At 37.5% G+C, this 19041-nt stretch overlaps 1 protein-coding gene across 1 annotated transcript in view; it reads left to right on the top strand.

Annotated features, from left to right (window-relative positions):
* Nucleotides 1–318: 318 nt before the first annotated feature.
* The window catches only part of PXDNL (peroxidasin like), a 570999-nt gene continuing 552276 nt past the window's right edge, over nucleotides 319–19041 (top strand). Inside the window, exon 1 of the mRNA XM_036767090.1 lies at nucleotides 319–482. Coding sequence (XP_036622985.1) covers nucleotides 319–482 — 164 coding nt within the window. The remainder of the gene's footprint in view (nucleotides 483–19041) is intronic.

Below are 19041 nucleotides of genomic sequence, written 5' to 3'. Positions count from 1 at the left end.
CTTCAAAAGGAGAGCTAGGGGCAATGAGGATGGGTCGTACATAAATATGCGATGGAATGCACTTTTGAAAAAGTTAATATTTATATGATCCTGTCTAAAGGATGTATTTGTTGGGAAAAGAGGACTTTTACATTGACAAGACTAGTAATCTGTCCTTCTGAGAGCAGTGCTGCCCCGTGCCCGCAGCCTCTGTAATGTGATCTCCCCCCTCGCTGATTGGATAGGAATTGTGCTTTCCTTGAGAGCAGCTCTAAAGCGTGGCTACTCCAAGCCCCAGCAGCCCTCTCCGCCTTTGCTGCCGCCGCCGCGAATGCAGTGATGGAGCCCAAACGAGGCTGCTGGACCGCCGGCTTTCTCCTGGCTGTGTGGGTCCTCCCGGCTCTGTCCTGCCCTAGCCGTTGTCTTTGCTTTAAGAGCACCATCCGCTGCATGCACTTGATGCTGGATCACATCCCTAAGGTGCCACAGCAGACCACGGTCCTGTAAGTTTACACAAGCCCTCGCAAACTTGCTCAGTGACAACCCCCTTCTTCTGCCCCCACTCCCACCCCACGGAACTTCTGTGTGCTGGGGATAAACGTCATTCTCTCGTGACTTTTGGTGGGGGCCTGATACCCTCCTTGCTTGTGCATTTCCAGTATTTTCACCTCTGAACAACTGTGGGAGTATGCACTGTCAGGCTTTATAAAAACAAGGCGTTATATTTCATTTATATGCTTAAATTTGAATTTCTATGAATAGCATTGATTAAAATAATTAAAATTCTCCTTGAAAATGCTCATTCTCCGATTCTTCTCTCCCTCCCCCAAAGAAGAAAAACAAACTTATTTTAGCACCTCTGTAACTTTGACTTTTTTTCGGTTCTTCTTTCTTTTCTCCTCCCATATTTTTGGAACCCTAACTGAAGCAGTGTGATATCTCATTTGTAATTCCAGATAAGTCTGTTAAATTGAGCTCGGAGATCTTACATTTGAAAGGAGACTTTAAAATCTTGCAGTCCAGCATCCTCATTTTATAGATGAACAAAAGAGCTGAGAGGTTAAGTCACTTGCTTAGGTCACATAGTCGCAGCCAGGACTTGGACTTCAACCTGGGTATCCTGACTTCTTAGTTCAAGAGTCCTGCTCTTTTCATCACCTTTTTCCATTGCATAAACCTGGGACTAGTTTCTCCACTAGAAGCACTTCTACTTCATTGGAAGAGAGACTAAGGAGTGCTGTAAGAGAGTTCTCAGTTTATTAAAGTTTTTACACTAGAGCTGCTATTAAATTGAGCATCTCCTGATTATCTTTCAAATTAACTGACCAAAAAAAAAAAAGAGGGAGGGAGTGTTGTCAAAAGAATAAAGGGGTAAGTTTGTGCTAACCTAAAAGGTTAAGGTGGTGTCTGCTCTCTAGTATCTCCTGACTCTTAGAGAAGTTCTTTCAACCATTTCACTCCATCCATTCATCAGTGAACATAAGACTCTCTTTGGACATTTGAGATTTTGGAGCCTGAACAAATCACTTCTAACAGCTTATTTGGAAGAGTAACAGTGTGAGACAAGCAACTGGGGAGTGGGAACTCCCTGATAGTCCAAAGAAAAATCTGGGTGTGATAATGCAACATAAAGGTCAGGTAATTGACCTGCATGTATACGTTTTGTAGCAGCTGTATATTCTGCACTTTGTTAGACTAACACTGCAACGTAGAACAAAAATAAGACTTATGAGGAGGAATACAAGTCCTTTGGGGAAATGTCAAGTAAGCAGAGCATAAAGGGAGATTCAAGGTTTTTAACACAAGGTGGTAGTAGATACAGATTTTTGTTTCAAATGGAGGTAAGCCATTTAACTTATCAGCCGTGTGAATATTTAACATTGAAAGAACTAACTGTTAGAATTCAACATAAATTGATTGTAGGAAAAAAAAATCATGTGCTTGCAAAAATAGGAAGCTAGTAGTCATAATCATTCAATTAAAATGATTGAATCGAGGGGGAAATCCAGGAAAGAGTTTCACCCTTTTGTTCATAGTTGCTCTTGAGGATGTGCTGATCTTCCTAGTAGAGTGAAAAACAATATTAAGCGATTTTATCTGAGCCACATTTATCTGGCCTATTAACTACAGCATAGGTGTTGATATCGTGGGTTCATCTCTTGTTTTTTTCCTAGCTTTTAAAGGCACAGCATCTCTTAGCAGAGACCTTCCCTTACAGACATCATTTAAATTTTCTACATTCAAATATTTGGCATCTGAAGATGAAACTATAAGGGAGAAGGATAATACTTACCTTTTAATAAAATGAACTCAAAGTGCCGTGCCAAAATGTTTTGAGATAAATTAGCCATCACACTAAATTTAAAAAAAAAACATATTGTCCAAATTCAATCAACCCCTCTGCTCCTAGTAAATCTGTGTGGGAAAATATATTTGGAATTCTTACTGCTATTCACTTTGGAATATGGTAGTCAGTCAGTAAATACTTGTGAAGCACTTAGTATATGACTGGCACGGTGTTAAGCACCGGGGGATCCCATTAATAATAATGATGATGATAATTAGCATTTATATAGTGTTTTAAGGTTTAAAAAGTACTTTACAAATACTATTTTATCCACCCATCAACCCTAGGAAAGAGGTGCTATCATCATCCTCATTTAATAGATGGGGAAACTGAGCAGACACAGGGTGAGTTGTCTAGGGGGCACAGTTATAAAGTGTTTGACGCTGAATTTGAACTGAGGTCTTACCTGATTTGCAAGTCCAGTGCTGTATCTACTGTACCACCTAGCAGTCTGTGAAAGGCAAATACCAGTTCAGAACTCAAATGAGAATGACAAAATGAAAACATTATTATGTGTGTGTATACGTATATACACATAAACACAGAAGAAATGGAAGATAGTCTAAGAGAGAAGGCACTATAAAACATTTAATGTTTATTTGATTTTTAAAGTTGCTAAAGCAGAACCTTATAAGAGACCCTTTTCCTTTTTCAGAAGATACCTTCTAGAGATCCCTGAGAATAGGGAAATATGAAAAAACTCTAATGTACTTGGAGTAGGGGAAGCAGGGTCCTTACAATAAAATCGCAAGAAAAAGAACTATCCAGGGAGGCAGAAGTTCTGGGTTCTAGGCTTGTGTTTGCCAGTAGCTAGCTGTAAAAACATTGTGAAAGCATTTAACTTTCCTTACCTCCCTTCCTTCCTTCCTCCTTCCCCCTCTTCCCCTTATCTCCCTCCCTTCCTGTCTCTCATTCCCTTCTTCCTTCCTGTTAGCCAAGCATCCTTCCTGCACTAAGTCAAAGATTCTAAGGGAGAGAGACAGGGAGAGAGGTGGGGGGGAGGGCAGAGAGGGGGAGAGAGAGAGAGAGAGAGAGAGAGAGAGAGAGAGAGAGAGAGGGAGAGAGAGAGAGAGAGGGAGAGAGAGAGAGAGGGAGAGAGAGAGAGAGAGAGAGAGAGAGAGAGAGAGAGAGAGAGAGAGAGAGAGAGAGAGAGAGAAAGAGAAGTTAGCCATCTACCAGAAGTTATTTCCATTCTGTGGTCTCAAGGAATGAAGTAGCATTCACTGAAAAGGTAGAACTATGGAGAGAAGCATGGAAGCTGCATTTGCAGCTTTGGTTTTAGGGTGGTGAATATTAAGTCCAAGAAGCTCCTGGTTTTCCCTACTGCAACTTTTTCTGACGAAGAAATTGCTAATATAGGGATGGTTATTTCCATTAAGTTGAAAATGAATTAGAAAGTTTCAGAAAGTCTTGAGGAACCTGGTAATTGTCCATGATTTTATAAAAATGAAATGTGTTCCTTCTCTATTGCTGCCTTCCAGAAAGTCTAAGGCTTTAAAATCTTAAAACTGTAGCTAGTTATGTTTAGCATCTTCCTCCAAATCTTATAGGGCAAACCAGTATGAGAAAATGTTCAATCGGGGCCTACCTGTACTTTGTAGAAAAAAATGGCCAGACTGGGACTTGCTTATCCTTCAGAAAGATACTCCAAATCCACTATGTAATATAATGTTAGTGAGAATTTAGGAGACTGAAATACATTCTAAAGAGATAAGAAACTAATTGGGCTCAAAGTAAAAACAGTAGTAATTTTCATTCATTTTATTTCAAGGGTTTTTCAGTACTCCATCACCCAGAGACAGGTTTGCTCCAAGTAATTGAAAATGAGCTTCTGTCTTTCTACTAATTCAAAGCCTGTGATTGAAACATGCTGACTGAGTTTAGATAGCTGGGGAAAAAATAGCATCTTAAAGAAGGATTTCATTAAAAAAATCTTGTGAGTGGGATATCATGGCAAAAGCTAGAGATACATTTAAGGCCTACATGCATTGATCCATTCCTAAACTAATTAATTAATGCCAGATGATTATATTGTTATTTAACAATATCATTAACTCCCATGACAAAACTCATTAATGTGGGGTTTCTCTAAAAGAAAAAAAGCATGTCTTTGTAAGCTAAGACTAAAAGGGTATAGAGTTTCTACTCAAAGAGAGAATTGCTAGATGATGGAAGTAGTGGTAATATTTTAATTGCAACTAAACAGAGAATCTATTTTCTTACAGTATTGTGGCAACAGATAATTTTTTCCCTGATGTTGCTTCTTAAACCTACCTTACTTTGAATACAAATAATCTTCTTTCCCCACCACGAGCACTGTGGAAATTTACTGTGTTTAAAATTTAATCACGATTTTAGAATAAGAAAAGAATATAAAACCTCAGAATAAAAATGTCATTTGATGAGAGATATAGCTGATATTATATCCATTGTTTTTAAGGCCAACAGGAAAGGATTCAATCAGTCATCATAAGGATAAAGTTTTAGAAAGCGTGATTTCTTTGCTTTGTATCCCTTAGAGCAGGGTCAATCTTCAAGAATTGGAAGCTACAGATAAAAAATTTCTGGCCATAAAAATAATTTCTTCATGTAGTCTGTCTGATCACTAATCAAAAGCAGTCCATCACTTGGCTTCTTCAGCTTCTTTTTATTCCAAGGTTATTAGTCTGTGCCTTGTGCAATCTTTGTATGTACTGACTGAGAAATGTGAATGGATTTAAGAAGCATGATGGGCGGGGGATGGAAAAGATTCAGGTTCATTTTAGTGACCAACTCCCACTTAAAGGTTGTTTGATTACATTTGAAAAAATTTTTAAGCCCAGAATGTTTTATTGAGTCAGGATTTCCCCAGGAGTCTTAGATAAGTGTTCATTTACAGGAATAAGTAAGTTGTGTTACTCATTTAAAGACTTTTCCCCTGTGTAGAAAGCTTACTTTGCACTCCAGATAGTACAAAATTGAATGAAAAAAATTAGATTGGGCTCAGTAAGGAAAAGACTTACTCAGTTGATAAGAACTTCAACTTGTTTGAGAACAAAATAGGTTTTTTTTTTCAGCATTTTCCAATTTCCATTCCATCTGTGACTTTTTTTTTTATTTCATTCAACCCGCAGAGGTTACTTTGACCTTTTACTTTGACCCCCGAAACAGATTTTTTTCCAAAAGCACTGACACAATGCATTGGCCCAACTTTATTACTGAGGTAACAGTAGTTACTCATCACAGCTAGGGAGTCTTAATCTGTAAAATGAGATATTGGGACTAGATGGTCTTTAGGGCCTTTCCATCTTTAACTGTTTGTGGTTATTTATACATACACATACATGTACATACACACACACACACACACACACAAACACACAAACGTATATATTTTCAATATAGGGTGGGCCAAATGTCTCCAATTCTAGAACCATGCACACAATATATACCTATGTGCATGTGTATACACATACATATATGTACATATATGTATATGTATATATAAAATATATATGGATATAAAATTATACTTACTTGAATTGGAGGGGAAGAAGCCTTTATACATTTAATTCTTAACATACTGTGTGACTGTGGGAAAACGTGAGACCTGAAACACGGCTATCCTTAGAATTTTAAGAATTCCGTGCATGTACTTTGGTGCTTATCTGTGGGAAGTGAAACATTAATTAAGCACTTGCAGGACATGAGAAAGAAATATGGAGATACCAGTTCCTACTGTGTTATAGGCCGGTTTATCGGTGTTTCCAAATGACAATTTGTACTTACACTGCAGGTAGATCTTTACCCTAACTTAGTAGGTTAGACCTGAGAGCTAATGAGGGCAGGTCATGACTTAATTCCCTTGTGGGTCAGTTATCTTGTCTTTGTACTGTCTCACTATGGGCTGCCCACAGGCAAAGTTGTCAAGTAGGTCAAGTTTGTCTCTTGCATCCTTTCCTGCCCTTATCTTCTCCTTTCCCAGGTGATCTCATGATGCCTGTAGGCTGCCTATATCCCTCTCTACCAGAGCTCTCCATCAAGTGGAATAGCTCAGGTTTAGGGTCTTGTGTCAGTAGAAATATCAACAAATTAAACTAATCTTTTTCAATACAGTAATGGGAAAGGGCTATACCTTATAAACTTTTCTCCTAGGTAAAAATAATGTTTTTTTTAAAAAAAAACATAAATTTGTAGATAGGATACTTATACCTTAATATCAGAGAAGCAACTAGAGTTTCCTAGATACCTAGAGTGACCTGGCTATCAGGTAGAAGTGGAGAGTAGTGTTCTACTGGCCATTGGGGATGGGTTTTAGGGCAAGTGGACACTTTTTGTGGTGACCTACTTTATGTTCCTGACCACTGCGGGTTGGTCCTGACCACACTATACTCTTAACCTTATGAAAGCCACCTCTCATTCATGTATTGTGGTTTAGAAGGATACTTGTAATACTTTAATTGAGCACTCCTTCCAATGATAGAGATTACATTTGTCCAGTGCTTTCTTATTCTGTGCTGTTCTCCATATTATCCCATAAATCCTCCAGAGAGGATTTGACATTCTTTCTGTGGAAAGAAGTGCAAATTAAAACAACTTATGTACTACCTCACAACCATAAGATTGACTAACATGACAGAAAAGGAAAATGACAAATGTTGGAGGGGATGTGGAAAAATAGGTACACTGATGCATTGTTGGTGGAGTTGTGAACTGATCTAGTATTCTGGAGAACAGTTTAGAAGTACGCCCAAAGTACTCTAAATCTGTTCATAGCATTTGACCCAGAAATACTGCTACTAGGTCTGTACCCTAAAAAAGATCAAAGAAAAAGGAAAAGGACCTTATGCTGGATATCTTTATATACTCTTTAGTCCTTTTTTTTTAAACATTCTATGGATACCAGTATAGTGGTTGAGCTATTTATCTGTTATCACATGGTCAATTTACCTCCTTTCCAATTATACATTTCCTGAATAATATCTTTAAGGACATTTCTTGCTTCGCTGTTAGTTATATGAGGTAGATTGTTTATTTATATGTACCACACATATTTCCTTTGCCCTTTGGATTACCCAAAATTCTGATACTCTAGAGACTGTAGGGTTCCATGATTCATGGTCCTATAGCATTACCATAAGAATATCAGTGCTAAGATTTTTAAAAGTGAGACTGTGATAGAAAATATGAATGGATTAGGGCAGATCTGTTACTAATAGTAGACATGTAGTTCATGGTCCACTGACATTTAGTCAGGACTACATTCTTTATATATATGAAAGTCAGTATGTAATCTTTACAAAAGCTTTTGAGTTTTTAAACATTGAATATGCTCAGTCTCTAATTTATAAAGAGGCATAGAGGGTAGAATTTGGAGTCAAGAAGGCTTTGGTTCAGATCTTATCTTTGTAATCATAGACAAATGACAATCTCTCTGTGCCTCTTCATCTATAAAATGGTGATAATGATATCACTAATACTATCTCACAGGGTTGTTATATGTTTCAGTGAGATATATGCAAAGTGCTTTGTAATATTTAGGTTATTAAACATGTATGTGTGTTTTACTATTGCAACTGTGTTATGGCCTAAAAGTTTGTTTGTAAATACATTGGGGTGGGTGACACTTAAAATATGTTTTTCCATGGAAAGAATGTAATGAATATTGATTAAGTTTCCAGGTCAGTCCATAAAAGCCCCTTTAGTGCATAATATAACCAAACCATGGCAATAATAGTACTAGATTGAGGTCTGCATCCTGGGAACCATATGATTCAAGAGAAAGGAGAAAAGTCTCCCCCCCCCTTCTTTTCTAGTCAAAGTCTGGCATTATGCAAACTTTTAAGAGTAGTAAGATGTGTTTGGAACATCCCTATGCTTCTTTTCTTGATATTTTCTCTTATTCCTCAGGGCCCCTTGTAACACCAATGCTACTTGCCACTACTGTGGCTGTATAAGATCAATAACACCAGCACACAGGAGGGCTGCTAGTACAGGTTCTTTGATGTGCTTTTCTAAGGAAAATAACTTTAAGGGGTTTACAATCTCACTTTAATTAAACATACATACATATATATCATTTACTTAGTTCAGGGGAAAAAGTCAACACCCTGAACTTCAGAGAAGACACAAACAGAAATTACAAATGGAAATTATATAAACAGAACAAAATAACACAAATTAACACACAGGCTTCTAGCTGTCTGACCAAGTCATTACAAACATAGTTACCAAAGAAAGAAGCACCAACATCTGGATTTTTCAAAGTCAGGGGATTCCTTAATTCCCAACCAACTAACTTGACCCTTGAGTTTTTCAGTGGGGTATGACTGCTTGTAGACTAATGAGTTCTATGTTCTACGTTTGGGGGGGAGGTGCCAGCTCTGTCAGAGCTGCACTCCTCCTTCCCCAAGGACCCCCAGTCCAGACTGGACTTAGATCTTCAGCAGGCTGTTGCACTCCTGCTCTGATCCGCCACTTAATTCCTCCCACCAGGTGGGCCTGGAGCCGGAAGTAACAACAGCTGTAGCTGCCCCACATCCGCTGCCCCCGGGGCTGGAAACCGAACCGCGAACTCCTTCCACTCCCGCAGCTTTTCCCACTAACCTTCTCCGCAGTCTTTGGTGTTTGTGGGTCGAGGGGTCTGGTAACCGCCGCAGCTCACATATTCAGGGCGCTAGGGCCCCCTCCGCCCGGCTTCTGGTCTGGATCGTCCACGCCGCTCAGGCTGGGCTCTGCTCCACTCCATTCCCAGCTCCCAGCTCCCAGCTCTGTGTGGAATAGACCTCACCCAGAGACCATCCAGGCTGTCCTGGGCTGGAGCCCTGCTTCCCTCTGCTGTTCTGTGGGTTCTGCCGTTCTAGAATTGGTTCAGAGCCATTTTTATAGGTTTTTGGAGGGACTCTGGTACGGAGCTCACTCTAGTCCGTGCTTACCAGCCGCCATCTTGGCTCCGCCCCCCCAGGGGATTCCTTAATTGCTATCCAGAGTCTCATCTGGTCAAAACACATGACACAATTCCAGTTGTGAGCCCCAAAACAAAATGCTAACCTCGGAGTATATATATACTTCTTCAGGTTCAGAGGGCATCACGGCCATGCGACTCAAACCCATGTGACCTAAGCCTTCCCATGACTTAACCAGGTCATCAAAGACTCCCGATTCAATCAAAGACTCTTGGTTGAAACAAAGGCAAGACTCAAAGGCACTCGATTGCCTTAGTGCTGAGAAGCACTCCAAAACAAAACACAACAAAAAGTCCCACCCTGCTTGCCATTTTACCCCTTTGCCTCAGCACTGCCCTGCCCACCCATCCAAAAACTCAGTTATTAAATCTTTGGTTTGTACCACAGATCAAATAATGTCCCTGAAACATAGTGATAATTAGGAAGGCTTTTGCTCTTACAAACTGCTTTAACATACATTATTTCATTTAATCTTCATAACAACTCTATCAGAAAGATAGTATAAGTATCATTATTCATATTTGATGGAGAAAAAATGCTAAGGCTTGCAGAGGTTATTTTTAAGACTATTCAGCAAAGTGTCAGAGCCATGACCTGAACCCAAAGCATCTGTCTCTAAGTTCAGTCAGTTTTATTATGGGAGTACAATATGTGTTGCCTTTCTCCCTAAAATAAAAATCTGATATTAACTTTTAAGTACACTCTTCCTTCCTTTTCCTCAGTAGCTATAAATAATATACTATATTTAAAAATGACTCACTATAATTAACTGTCCCAGTTCTTCTGTGTAGCATCTAACTCAAAATTACTTCAGTTTGGAAGACTAATTACATGGTGATAATATTAAAGGAAATTTTAAATAATGGAAATGGATTTGATAAGGAAAAAAATAAAAATAGTGTCACTGTGTTGTGGAAAACTTAAATGAACTAAAACATAATTCTTTTTAAAAAAATACAGTAGGGATTCATATCAGGATTAATACACAAGCCTTTTGATTGCATCCTGTTCATTGGCACCATGATGAATTAGGTTAAAGAAAAAACCATGATAGATAATCAGGCTTCTTTGGTTTTCATATCAAAGGGGTATATTTTTTCTTGGTCTGAGGTAGAGGGCAATATTAAGACCAGTGAGTCAAGAATACAGATTTTACCTTAATATAAGAGGGAGAGAAGGGAAATTAAAGAATTAGACCCGTCTGAAAACAGAATTGGCCATCTAATAAGAAAGTGTGGTATGCTTCTGGAGATCTCCCCAAGCAGGGGCTGGGTGGTTGTGGGTGTTATGATGGAATTTATATATCTGTTAAAGTTGGACTAAAGAACCTTTGAGGTCCCTCTGAGTCTATGTAGCTGTCAATCACCAAAGTATGATGCAATATTATTTTTTTAAGTCATTCAAAATATGTTTCCACATTAGCAATGTTGTGAAAAAAATTTTCAATTGAAAAAAAATGTTCAATCTGAATTCAGAGTCCATCACTTCTCTCTTTGGAGGTAGATAGCATTTCTCATCATGAGTCTTTTGGAATTGTCTTGGATCATTGCATTGATCAGAGGAGCTAAGTTTTTCACAGTTGGTTGTTGTTACAATATTGCCATTACTGTGTATAGTAATGTTCTCCTGGTTCTGCTTACTTCGTGTTGTATCAGTTTATGTAAGTCTTCTCCAGCTTTTCTGAAACCATCCCACTTAACATTCTTATAGCACAGTAGCGTTCACAATCACGTACCACAACTCCTTAACCTATTTTCCAATTAATAGGCATCCTCTCAGTTTTCAATTCTTTGCCACTACAAAAAGAGCTGCCATAAATATTTTTGTTTATATGGGTTCTTTACATTTTTCTTTACCTTTCTCTTTGGGAGTACAGACCTAGTAGCAGTATTGCTGGATCAAAGGGTATGTACAGGTTTATTGCCCTTTGGGCAGAGTTTTAAATTGTTCTCCAGAATGTTTGGACCATTTCACAGCTCCACTAACAATGCATAAGTGTATTGCATTAGTGTATGAGTGTACCTATTTTTCCACATCCCTTTTAGTGTCATTTTCCTTGTCTGTCATGTTAGTCAACTTGATGGGTATGAGGTAGTACCTCAAAGTTGTAATTTGCATTCTCTAATTATTAGTGATTCAAGGCATTTTAAAATTACTATTGATAACTTTGATTTCTTCTAAAAACTGCCTGTCCATATCCTTTGACCATTTATAGACTGGGCGAATGGTTCTTATTTTGATAACTTTGGCTCAGTTCCCTATGTATTTGAGAAAGGAGGCCTTTATCAGAAAAAAAAACCTTGCTATAAATTTTTTCACCCAGTGTCCTCCTTTCCTTCTAATTTTGGCTGTGTTGGGTTTTTTTGAAAAATCTTTTTAATTAAATGTAATAAAAATATTCGTTTTGCCTTTTGTGATTCTCTCTATTTATTGTTTAGTTATAAACTCTCCTCTTATCCTTATATAATCTGACAGGTAATTTTTTTCCAAGCTCTCCTAATTTGCTTATGATATCACCCCTTCTGTGTAAATCATGTACCCATTTTGAGTTTATCTTGGTATATGATATGAGTTGTTGGTCTATGTATAATCATTTATGACAGACTGTTTTCCAGTTTTCCCGACAATTTTTGTTTTGCCCCTGATAACTTGGATCTTTGGATTTATCAAATACTAGATTACTTTGGTCATTTACTTCTGTATATTGTGTATCTAATCTATTCCAACTGTCCAGTACGAAACTATTTTGATGATTATCGCTTTAGTAGAGTTTGAGATCTGGTACCCTTTTATCTTAATATTGCTTCTAGTACCCCTTTGCTCCTTTACTTTTAGGGGTTAGGGAGTACATGAAAATGTAGCTATGCCTGATCTCCCAAAATGTCATTAGTCAAGCCATCTTGGAGCATGCATGGATTTGGGAAGTTCTGTAAAGCTTGATTCCTTCTATGGAGATGACATCAGCTAGATTTTCAGAAGAAAGCAAACAAATTTAGCTGAGTTGCAAATGACCAACAGCTCCTAACCTTGCCGGAGGTACAGTCAATTCTCAACATTCCTGGTTCAACTTTCAGGACTTCAAGTATTCTCATCATTTCATTAGTAACTCATTTTCACTTTCATGTTGGCAGCTCCACACATTTCTGGCTATGCACATTAGAGAAAAAAAAGAGAAGTGGCATACATGCAAGTTTGTGAAGTGGATGGTATCCTACTGCAACTTTACTGGTCTTACCCTGCCGTGGTGGAGTGGAGAGCTCCCAGGGCATTTGTTGCATATTTTCATTGTTTGCTGATCCTATCATCTATCACTGCCTCAAGGTTAAATGTCAACTCACTTCTGCTGTGCTCTCATACTTTAAGATCCTGAAGGATGCACGAAGTAGATGTAGCTGACTGATTATTTCAGGCTGGTGTATCCTTCACTATCTTCAATGCCATCCACCAGCTGTGAAGGAAAGAGTTTCAGAGGTGATGTCAAGACCTTGCTAGTCTCCTTGTTTTCTGATAGCAGTGGCTAAAGTCCCAGAAACCTCCCCCTTGGTTTTCAGAGGGTAGCAAGGCAGAGAGGTTTGCAGTACTTACTATAGTACTATACAGTACAATGTTCTCACATTGTCATCTGTTACAGTGGAAGGTAAGAGTAATGTTAAAAAATGTTTTAGTTTTGAGAATTTTTTTGCTGCATGGCATTTATGGTACTGTAGATTTCATGTGTTAAGAAAAGTGAGTATTATCTGAAATCAATTTTTAAAAATTGAGATGTTAGCACAAAAAATCACAGCATTCTAGGAAATTACTAGCAAGAAAAAATGTTTTTCATGTTACCAATTTTAGTTTGTGTACTGCATTTTATGGGTTATTTCATGGTTATTGTGTTAGGAAAAGTGCATATTATCAGAATTAATGCTTTGTTATAAAAAATTGTATGCAGAAAAGTATTTTCAGCAATCTCTAGTGAAAAATTATAGTTTTTGGTGGTTGCAGGACCCTAAACTCTGTTTCCTATAGGTTCAGTGTGTCAACATTAATGCTATTTTACTTTCATGCGATTTTCTAAGAATGCATGTTACCCCGGGAAATTCGAGGATTGGCTATATTCACATATTTCATTAAAGGGATACTTATTAAATCAAATGATTTTCAATTGGCAGAATTTCAGGATGTCTGTGTTTGTATGCATGTGATACACATTATTGGTTTGAACATAGGCTACATTTTTCCTCAGATTGAAAAATCTGAATATAGTCTAAACTTTGCATTATGTTTTAGGTTGCACGTGTATATAGTTTCCATTTTAAAGAAAGGTGTCGGTAGAACAAACAAAGGTCCCTGAGAACCAATAATGAAGAATGTCAATTCTTCATAGTATAGATAGGGAACTGCTAGAGCAGAATGATGTTTAAATCCTCAGAGGCCATCAATGTATTGGATGTTTGCGTGTAACTGTTTTTCTTTATTACCTGGAAGGGTTCAGATGGTCATAGATAAGTCTCCCTCCCCTCACCAAATAGCTATTATATAAAGACAATTGCCAAGTCAACAAGCATTTGTTAGGTACCCACTAGATGCCAGACATTATACTAGGCACTGGGGGATACATTGAAAGGCAAAAAAACCCCAAAACAAAACAAAACCTTTGACAAACAATCCCCCCATCCCACAAAAATAAATACCTACCCTCAAGGAAGAGACAATACCTACCCTCAAGGAAGAGACAAGAAGGCAGTAAAATTAAGGAGGACTGGGAAAGGTTTCTTGAAGAAGCTGAGACTTTATATGAGACTTGAAGGAAGCCAGGAAAGCTAGGAGGTAAAGATGACGAAAGAGAGCATCAATAAAAGGCACTAATGATATGTGTGTGTATGTATGTATGTATGTATGTATGTATATATGTATATATACCTATATATATAATACCCATGTGTATATATGTATATACATATATGTATATGTATACACACACATATATACATACATATATATGTATATATATAATACACATATATTTATAAAGAGGGGTATGGCCTGTAGTCAAATTAAAGCAGTATTTTCAAATGGGGGCAACACAGTCACATTAGTGCCCTTAGATCAGTTTTCCTTAAAAGTTGTCCCTGCTTTTCATAGATAGCTTTTCTTTCCTTTTAAAATCACAGTTTCTCTAAAACAGGAGTTCTTAACCTATGGTTAAAATATCAGAGCCATCTGGGGATTTATGAATTTGAATTGGAAAAAAAGACACCTTTATTTTCATTAACCTCTAACTGAAATTTAGTATTCCTTTGGTTATTTAAAAATGCTATTTCTAGTTCTTTGCTATCACAAAAAGATGCTATAATATTTTGGTACATATAGATTATTATGATCTCCTTGGAGTAGACCTAGTAGTTGGCCATGACATTTTATCAAATGTGTTAGACAAGGGAATTCTAGTCATGGATTAACATGTACCCTAAATTTTAGTATTTCACAGTTCAGAGCTCAGTTAGGGTTTTGGGACCTAAGATTCTAAAAGTTAAGTTTACCTAAAAGGGCAGAGAGGCTTTCAAGAATGAAATTCTTCTTAGTAAAAAGAAAAAAACCTCTCAGGAAGCCATTTTTGATTGCATGAGTTCAATGAAGAACTCAGATTTTAAAATATTATGGAAGTGAGAGGGCAGGCAACTGAAGATGAATACAAAAGAGTAACATAGCACATGTTGGGAATAGTTTCAGGAAGCTAAAGTCTGGATGAGCTTCAACTTTTAATAAATGCTAAAGACAAAAGGGTGCTATTTGTTGGTTTTTTTGGTGTGTTGTTGTTGTTTTTTGAATTTTGTTTGGGTCAAGAGATCAAAAAAAAGATTTAGGTAAATTCGAAGATAATGGATTACAGAAAGACAATTAAATTCCTCAACTTTTTCTTTTTTTAAAATCAAGGAATGATTAGTTACCAGATGAACTCCATCCTAGGGAACTGAAAATACTTTAGATGACTGAAAAAAATTTTGGAGGATGGAAACCCTGATAAGGTACATTTTGTAAGCTAAAGGTTAATATATAGTTTTCCGGTTAAAAAAAATTTAGTGTTGTTTCATAGATAACACACAGGAGGCGGTAGAGTCAGCCTCTAACAAGTTCACTCTTGATCTGGTCAGACAGGAAGGACAGGAAGACAGCTTTGGAGGGGTTGATAATCTTACTTTATTCTAGTCTAGTTTTCTCAGAAGGGTTGCTGATAATGGGAGCACCAGCTCCTACGGCATTCCCTAATCACCCTTCTTGCATGGGTGGGCAAGAAGGGGGGGCAACTACCCCTATGTCTTGACGGTGTCAGTTGAGACAGGCACAGCTTGTGCACTTCCCTAAATCTCATTAAGCCTTGATGGGGGCTGGTCAAGGCACACACAGATTCCCCATGCTTTCCCCTTATGGGTTCCCCCATGGTTTCCCCACTTACTGACCAGTGCCCACTTGCTTTATAGGGTAACAGACAAAGAAGGCATCTTGCCAACATTAAGCTCACAGGTCAACTTTAGCAATATTGTCATTCTCAGAAAGCATAGTAAATATCAATTATGTCACCCCCGTATCTCATGGCACAGTTGTAATAGGACTATCTATCACTATGATTCTAAGAATTACTATCTAGAATCCTTGGGGCTACATTATTATCTAACATCTGGAAACTAGATATTGCCATGGCCAGGGATCCTGAGAAACTGAACTCTAAAAAGAGTAACACAATCCTCCCGATAAATGTATTACTTAAAGTCTGGTTTACATTGCTTCCCTCTAAGCACACTGTGATTTAGCCATACTCACCTACTTGTATTCCCCACCTGATGGTCCTACTCCTCTATGTATCCCCTGAATTTAGAATGTTTCTCTCCTTGTCCTTGTTTCTATCTCTTAGAATCCCTATTTTATTTCAAAGCTCAGCCCAAGTGCTACCTTCTAAATGAAACTTTACTCCATTACCTTAGCTGAGTATTTTCCAACCCCCTAATTAACTTGTATTTATTTCATATATACTTTTATGTGTCTCCTGTCGAATGTAAGTTCCTTGAGGGCAGGAATTATTTCATTTTTCTTTGTATCCCCAGCCCTTAGAACACTGCCTGGCATATAATAGATTCTAAATAAATGCTTTTGATTGATTAGACTGTTAGAAATTCGTAAGGGAAAAGGTGACCACACAGAATCAATGTGGATTCATTAAGAATCTAGTATAGTACCTTGAGCGTACTTTTTTAAAAATTTATTTTTAATTTTTAGTGTACAATTCTCAGTCCCACAAGTTTTGGGGTTCCAAATTTTCTCTCCCTCCCACTCCTCCCCCCAGCCCCCCAAGACAGCATGCACTCCAATGTAGGTTCTACATATTCCTTCACATTGAACTTATTTACATAATAGTTCAGTTGTAATGTAGAATTATAACCAATGGAATGAATCATGAGACTTAAACATACTTTAACATTTCAAGGATCTATACATTTTATATTGTGGGAACTTCCTCCAGGAATACAGATCATGATCCTTGAATATATTAACACTGTCTCATGAGTTTCTGGAGTGGAAAAACTCATAGCTCTGTGGCCAATCGTTTTCACACTTAGATATCTGGGTCCTTAGACATCAGATAAACAGATTGTCACTAGGCTTTAAGCACTGACTGATAATGTGTTAGTGACTGGCTCTTTAGAACAGGCCTACAATAGTTTACTTAATGGCAGAAAGCATTTTAGGTAATGCCTGATCCTGAAATTAAAAAAAAATTGAGGGAGGGGGAAAATAGGGGAATAGTAATGGAATACAGAAGAGAGAGCTGTTTATAGGCCAATATGTAAGTACTGGACTGGAAATTAATCTGCTGGAATTCTATTCCCAGTTCAGCCATTATCTTGCAGTGACATTTAGGCAAGTCAGAAAGTCATTTTTAACACACCTTGGCCTTTTTCTATGAAATTAGTTAGACTACAACTTGGAAAAGCTTAAGAACTCTGGTCAGCGTAACGGCCAACCACAATTCCAGAGGATTCATGATAAAACATGCTACTCATCTCCCTAGAGATTGGTGATGGACTCGTACATATATTTTTGGGTGTGGTCAATGTGGGAATTTGTTTTGCTTGACTATACATATATATAATATATATATTTGTTACGAGGACTTTGTTTTTATTTTTATTTTATTTTTCTATTGTGGGGAGGAAGTGGGAAGCAAAGAAGGTAGATTTTAGTTAATTTAGAAAAGTAATTCAATTTAAAAAAAACAAAGTTAGACTATCTCTATGGTCCTTTCTAGTTCTAACATTTTATCAAAAGTCTATTAAATATTTGGCTGCACATAGGTTGCTTAAGTTTATGACATTACAAAATGGAAGAGTAAAATACATTCGTGCCTAATCGATTTTTTTCCAATTCCCATTCTAAACTGCGTGCTGTATGAAGTAAAGCTACTTCTGAGTTACGATTTGTTTTTCCACCTCCATCTCACAGCCACCTGCATATGACAGTTCTCTAGGTTCGGCCTAATATTTCTGATTTACTCCACCCTCTAAGGGAAAGGGCAGTTTCTGCATGTTGGTCAGCCACATTTTGGCCACCCCTAAGAGGAGTTTAGGTAAAAAGCTGTTGCAACATTGGGAATTTTCTTCAAAAATGTTCCAGGTCAGCCAAAAAATGGTCACTAAGTGTTGTTATAACTCAAACCAGATGGAAATTGATTCTTACATAGTAACCACTTCCTGACAATAGAGAAATTATTATGAATTTGACAAAACTCTATTAGTTGTAGATCATAATAATAGTTCCCAGTAAAGCCAAGAGATTAAATTTTTATGTACTACCTTCCAAATTGTCACCTGCTTTCTCAATTTTGGATTAGTTTCACTCTTTATAGTTAGCCATCTTGGCAGTTGAAAACATTTTTTCTTTTAATAACCTACAACAACAACAAAAGAATTCTTGGGCAAAAAAGATGAAGCACATGCTTTTCCTGGGTGTGTCTAAACTGCTCTAACATTTGCCTCTGACATCAGAATGTTTTAAACTCTTATTCAATTACAGACAACAAGAAATCCAGGTAATCACGTAGAAAGGAATTTATCAGTTGTAACAAGGGTCGAGATCAGGGCTTTTTCCCAGAGTGTGATTGTAGAGGTTTCTTCTTTTGAAGCACTTACCTTATTAATGGAATATAAACTCCTAGAGGGAAATGAAATTTATTATTATTTTTTTTTTTGCTTTGTAACCTCAGTGCCTCGCAAAGATCATGGCACATAATGGATGCTTAATTATTTTTTTTCTTTTTTTGGGGGGGGGGGGAAAGGCAGGGAGTGACTTGCCCAAGGTCACACAGCTATTAAATGTGTAAAGTGTCTGAGGTCATATTTGAACTCAGATCCTCCTGACTCCCAGGCTGGTGCTCTATTCACTGTGCCACCTAGCTGCCCTAGATACTTAATGATTTTTAATACTAGTAACTAAAAGTGGAAGTGATTTTTATGATTTAATCTCTTATATTTTGACTTTGAACTCATATATTGTCTCCATTAATTTTTTTTAGCTTAGGCAAATGGATTTTCTAGACACTCTAACAAGTCATCTGTAAATAAAGACATTTCAATCTCTTTGTTTCCATTGTTAATTCCTCTACTACCTTTTTCCTGTATTATAGATATAGATATATAGATAATTGCTAGAAATTCCAATGTTAAGTCAAATAAAAGCAATGAGAGTAGGCAATCTCTCTCTCTCTCTCTCTCTCTCTCTCTCTCTCTCTCTCTC

Source organism: Trichosurus vulpecula, chromosome 1, assembly GCF_011100635.1.
Source record: "Trichosurus vulpecula isolate mTriVul1 chromosome 1, mTriVul1.pri, whole genome shotgun sequence".
NCBI lineage: Eukaryota > Metazoa > Chordata > Mammalia > Diprotodontia > Phalangeridae > Trichosurus > Trichosurus vulpecula.
Note: the sequence above shows the minus strand (reverse complement) of the source record. Positions and strands in the feature narration are given on the sequence as shown.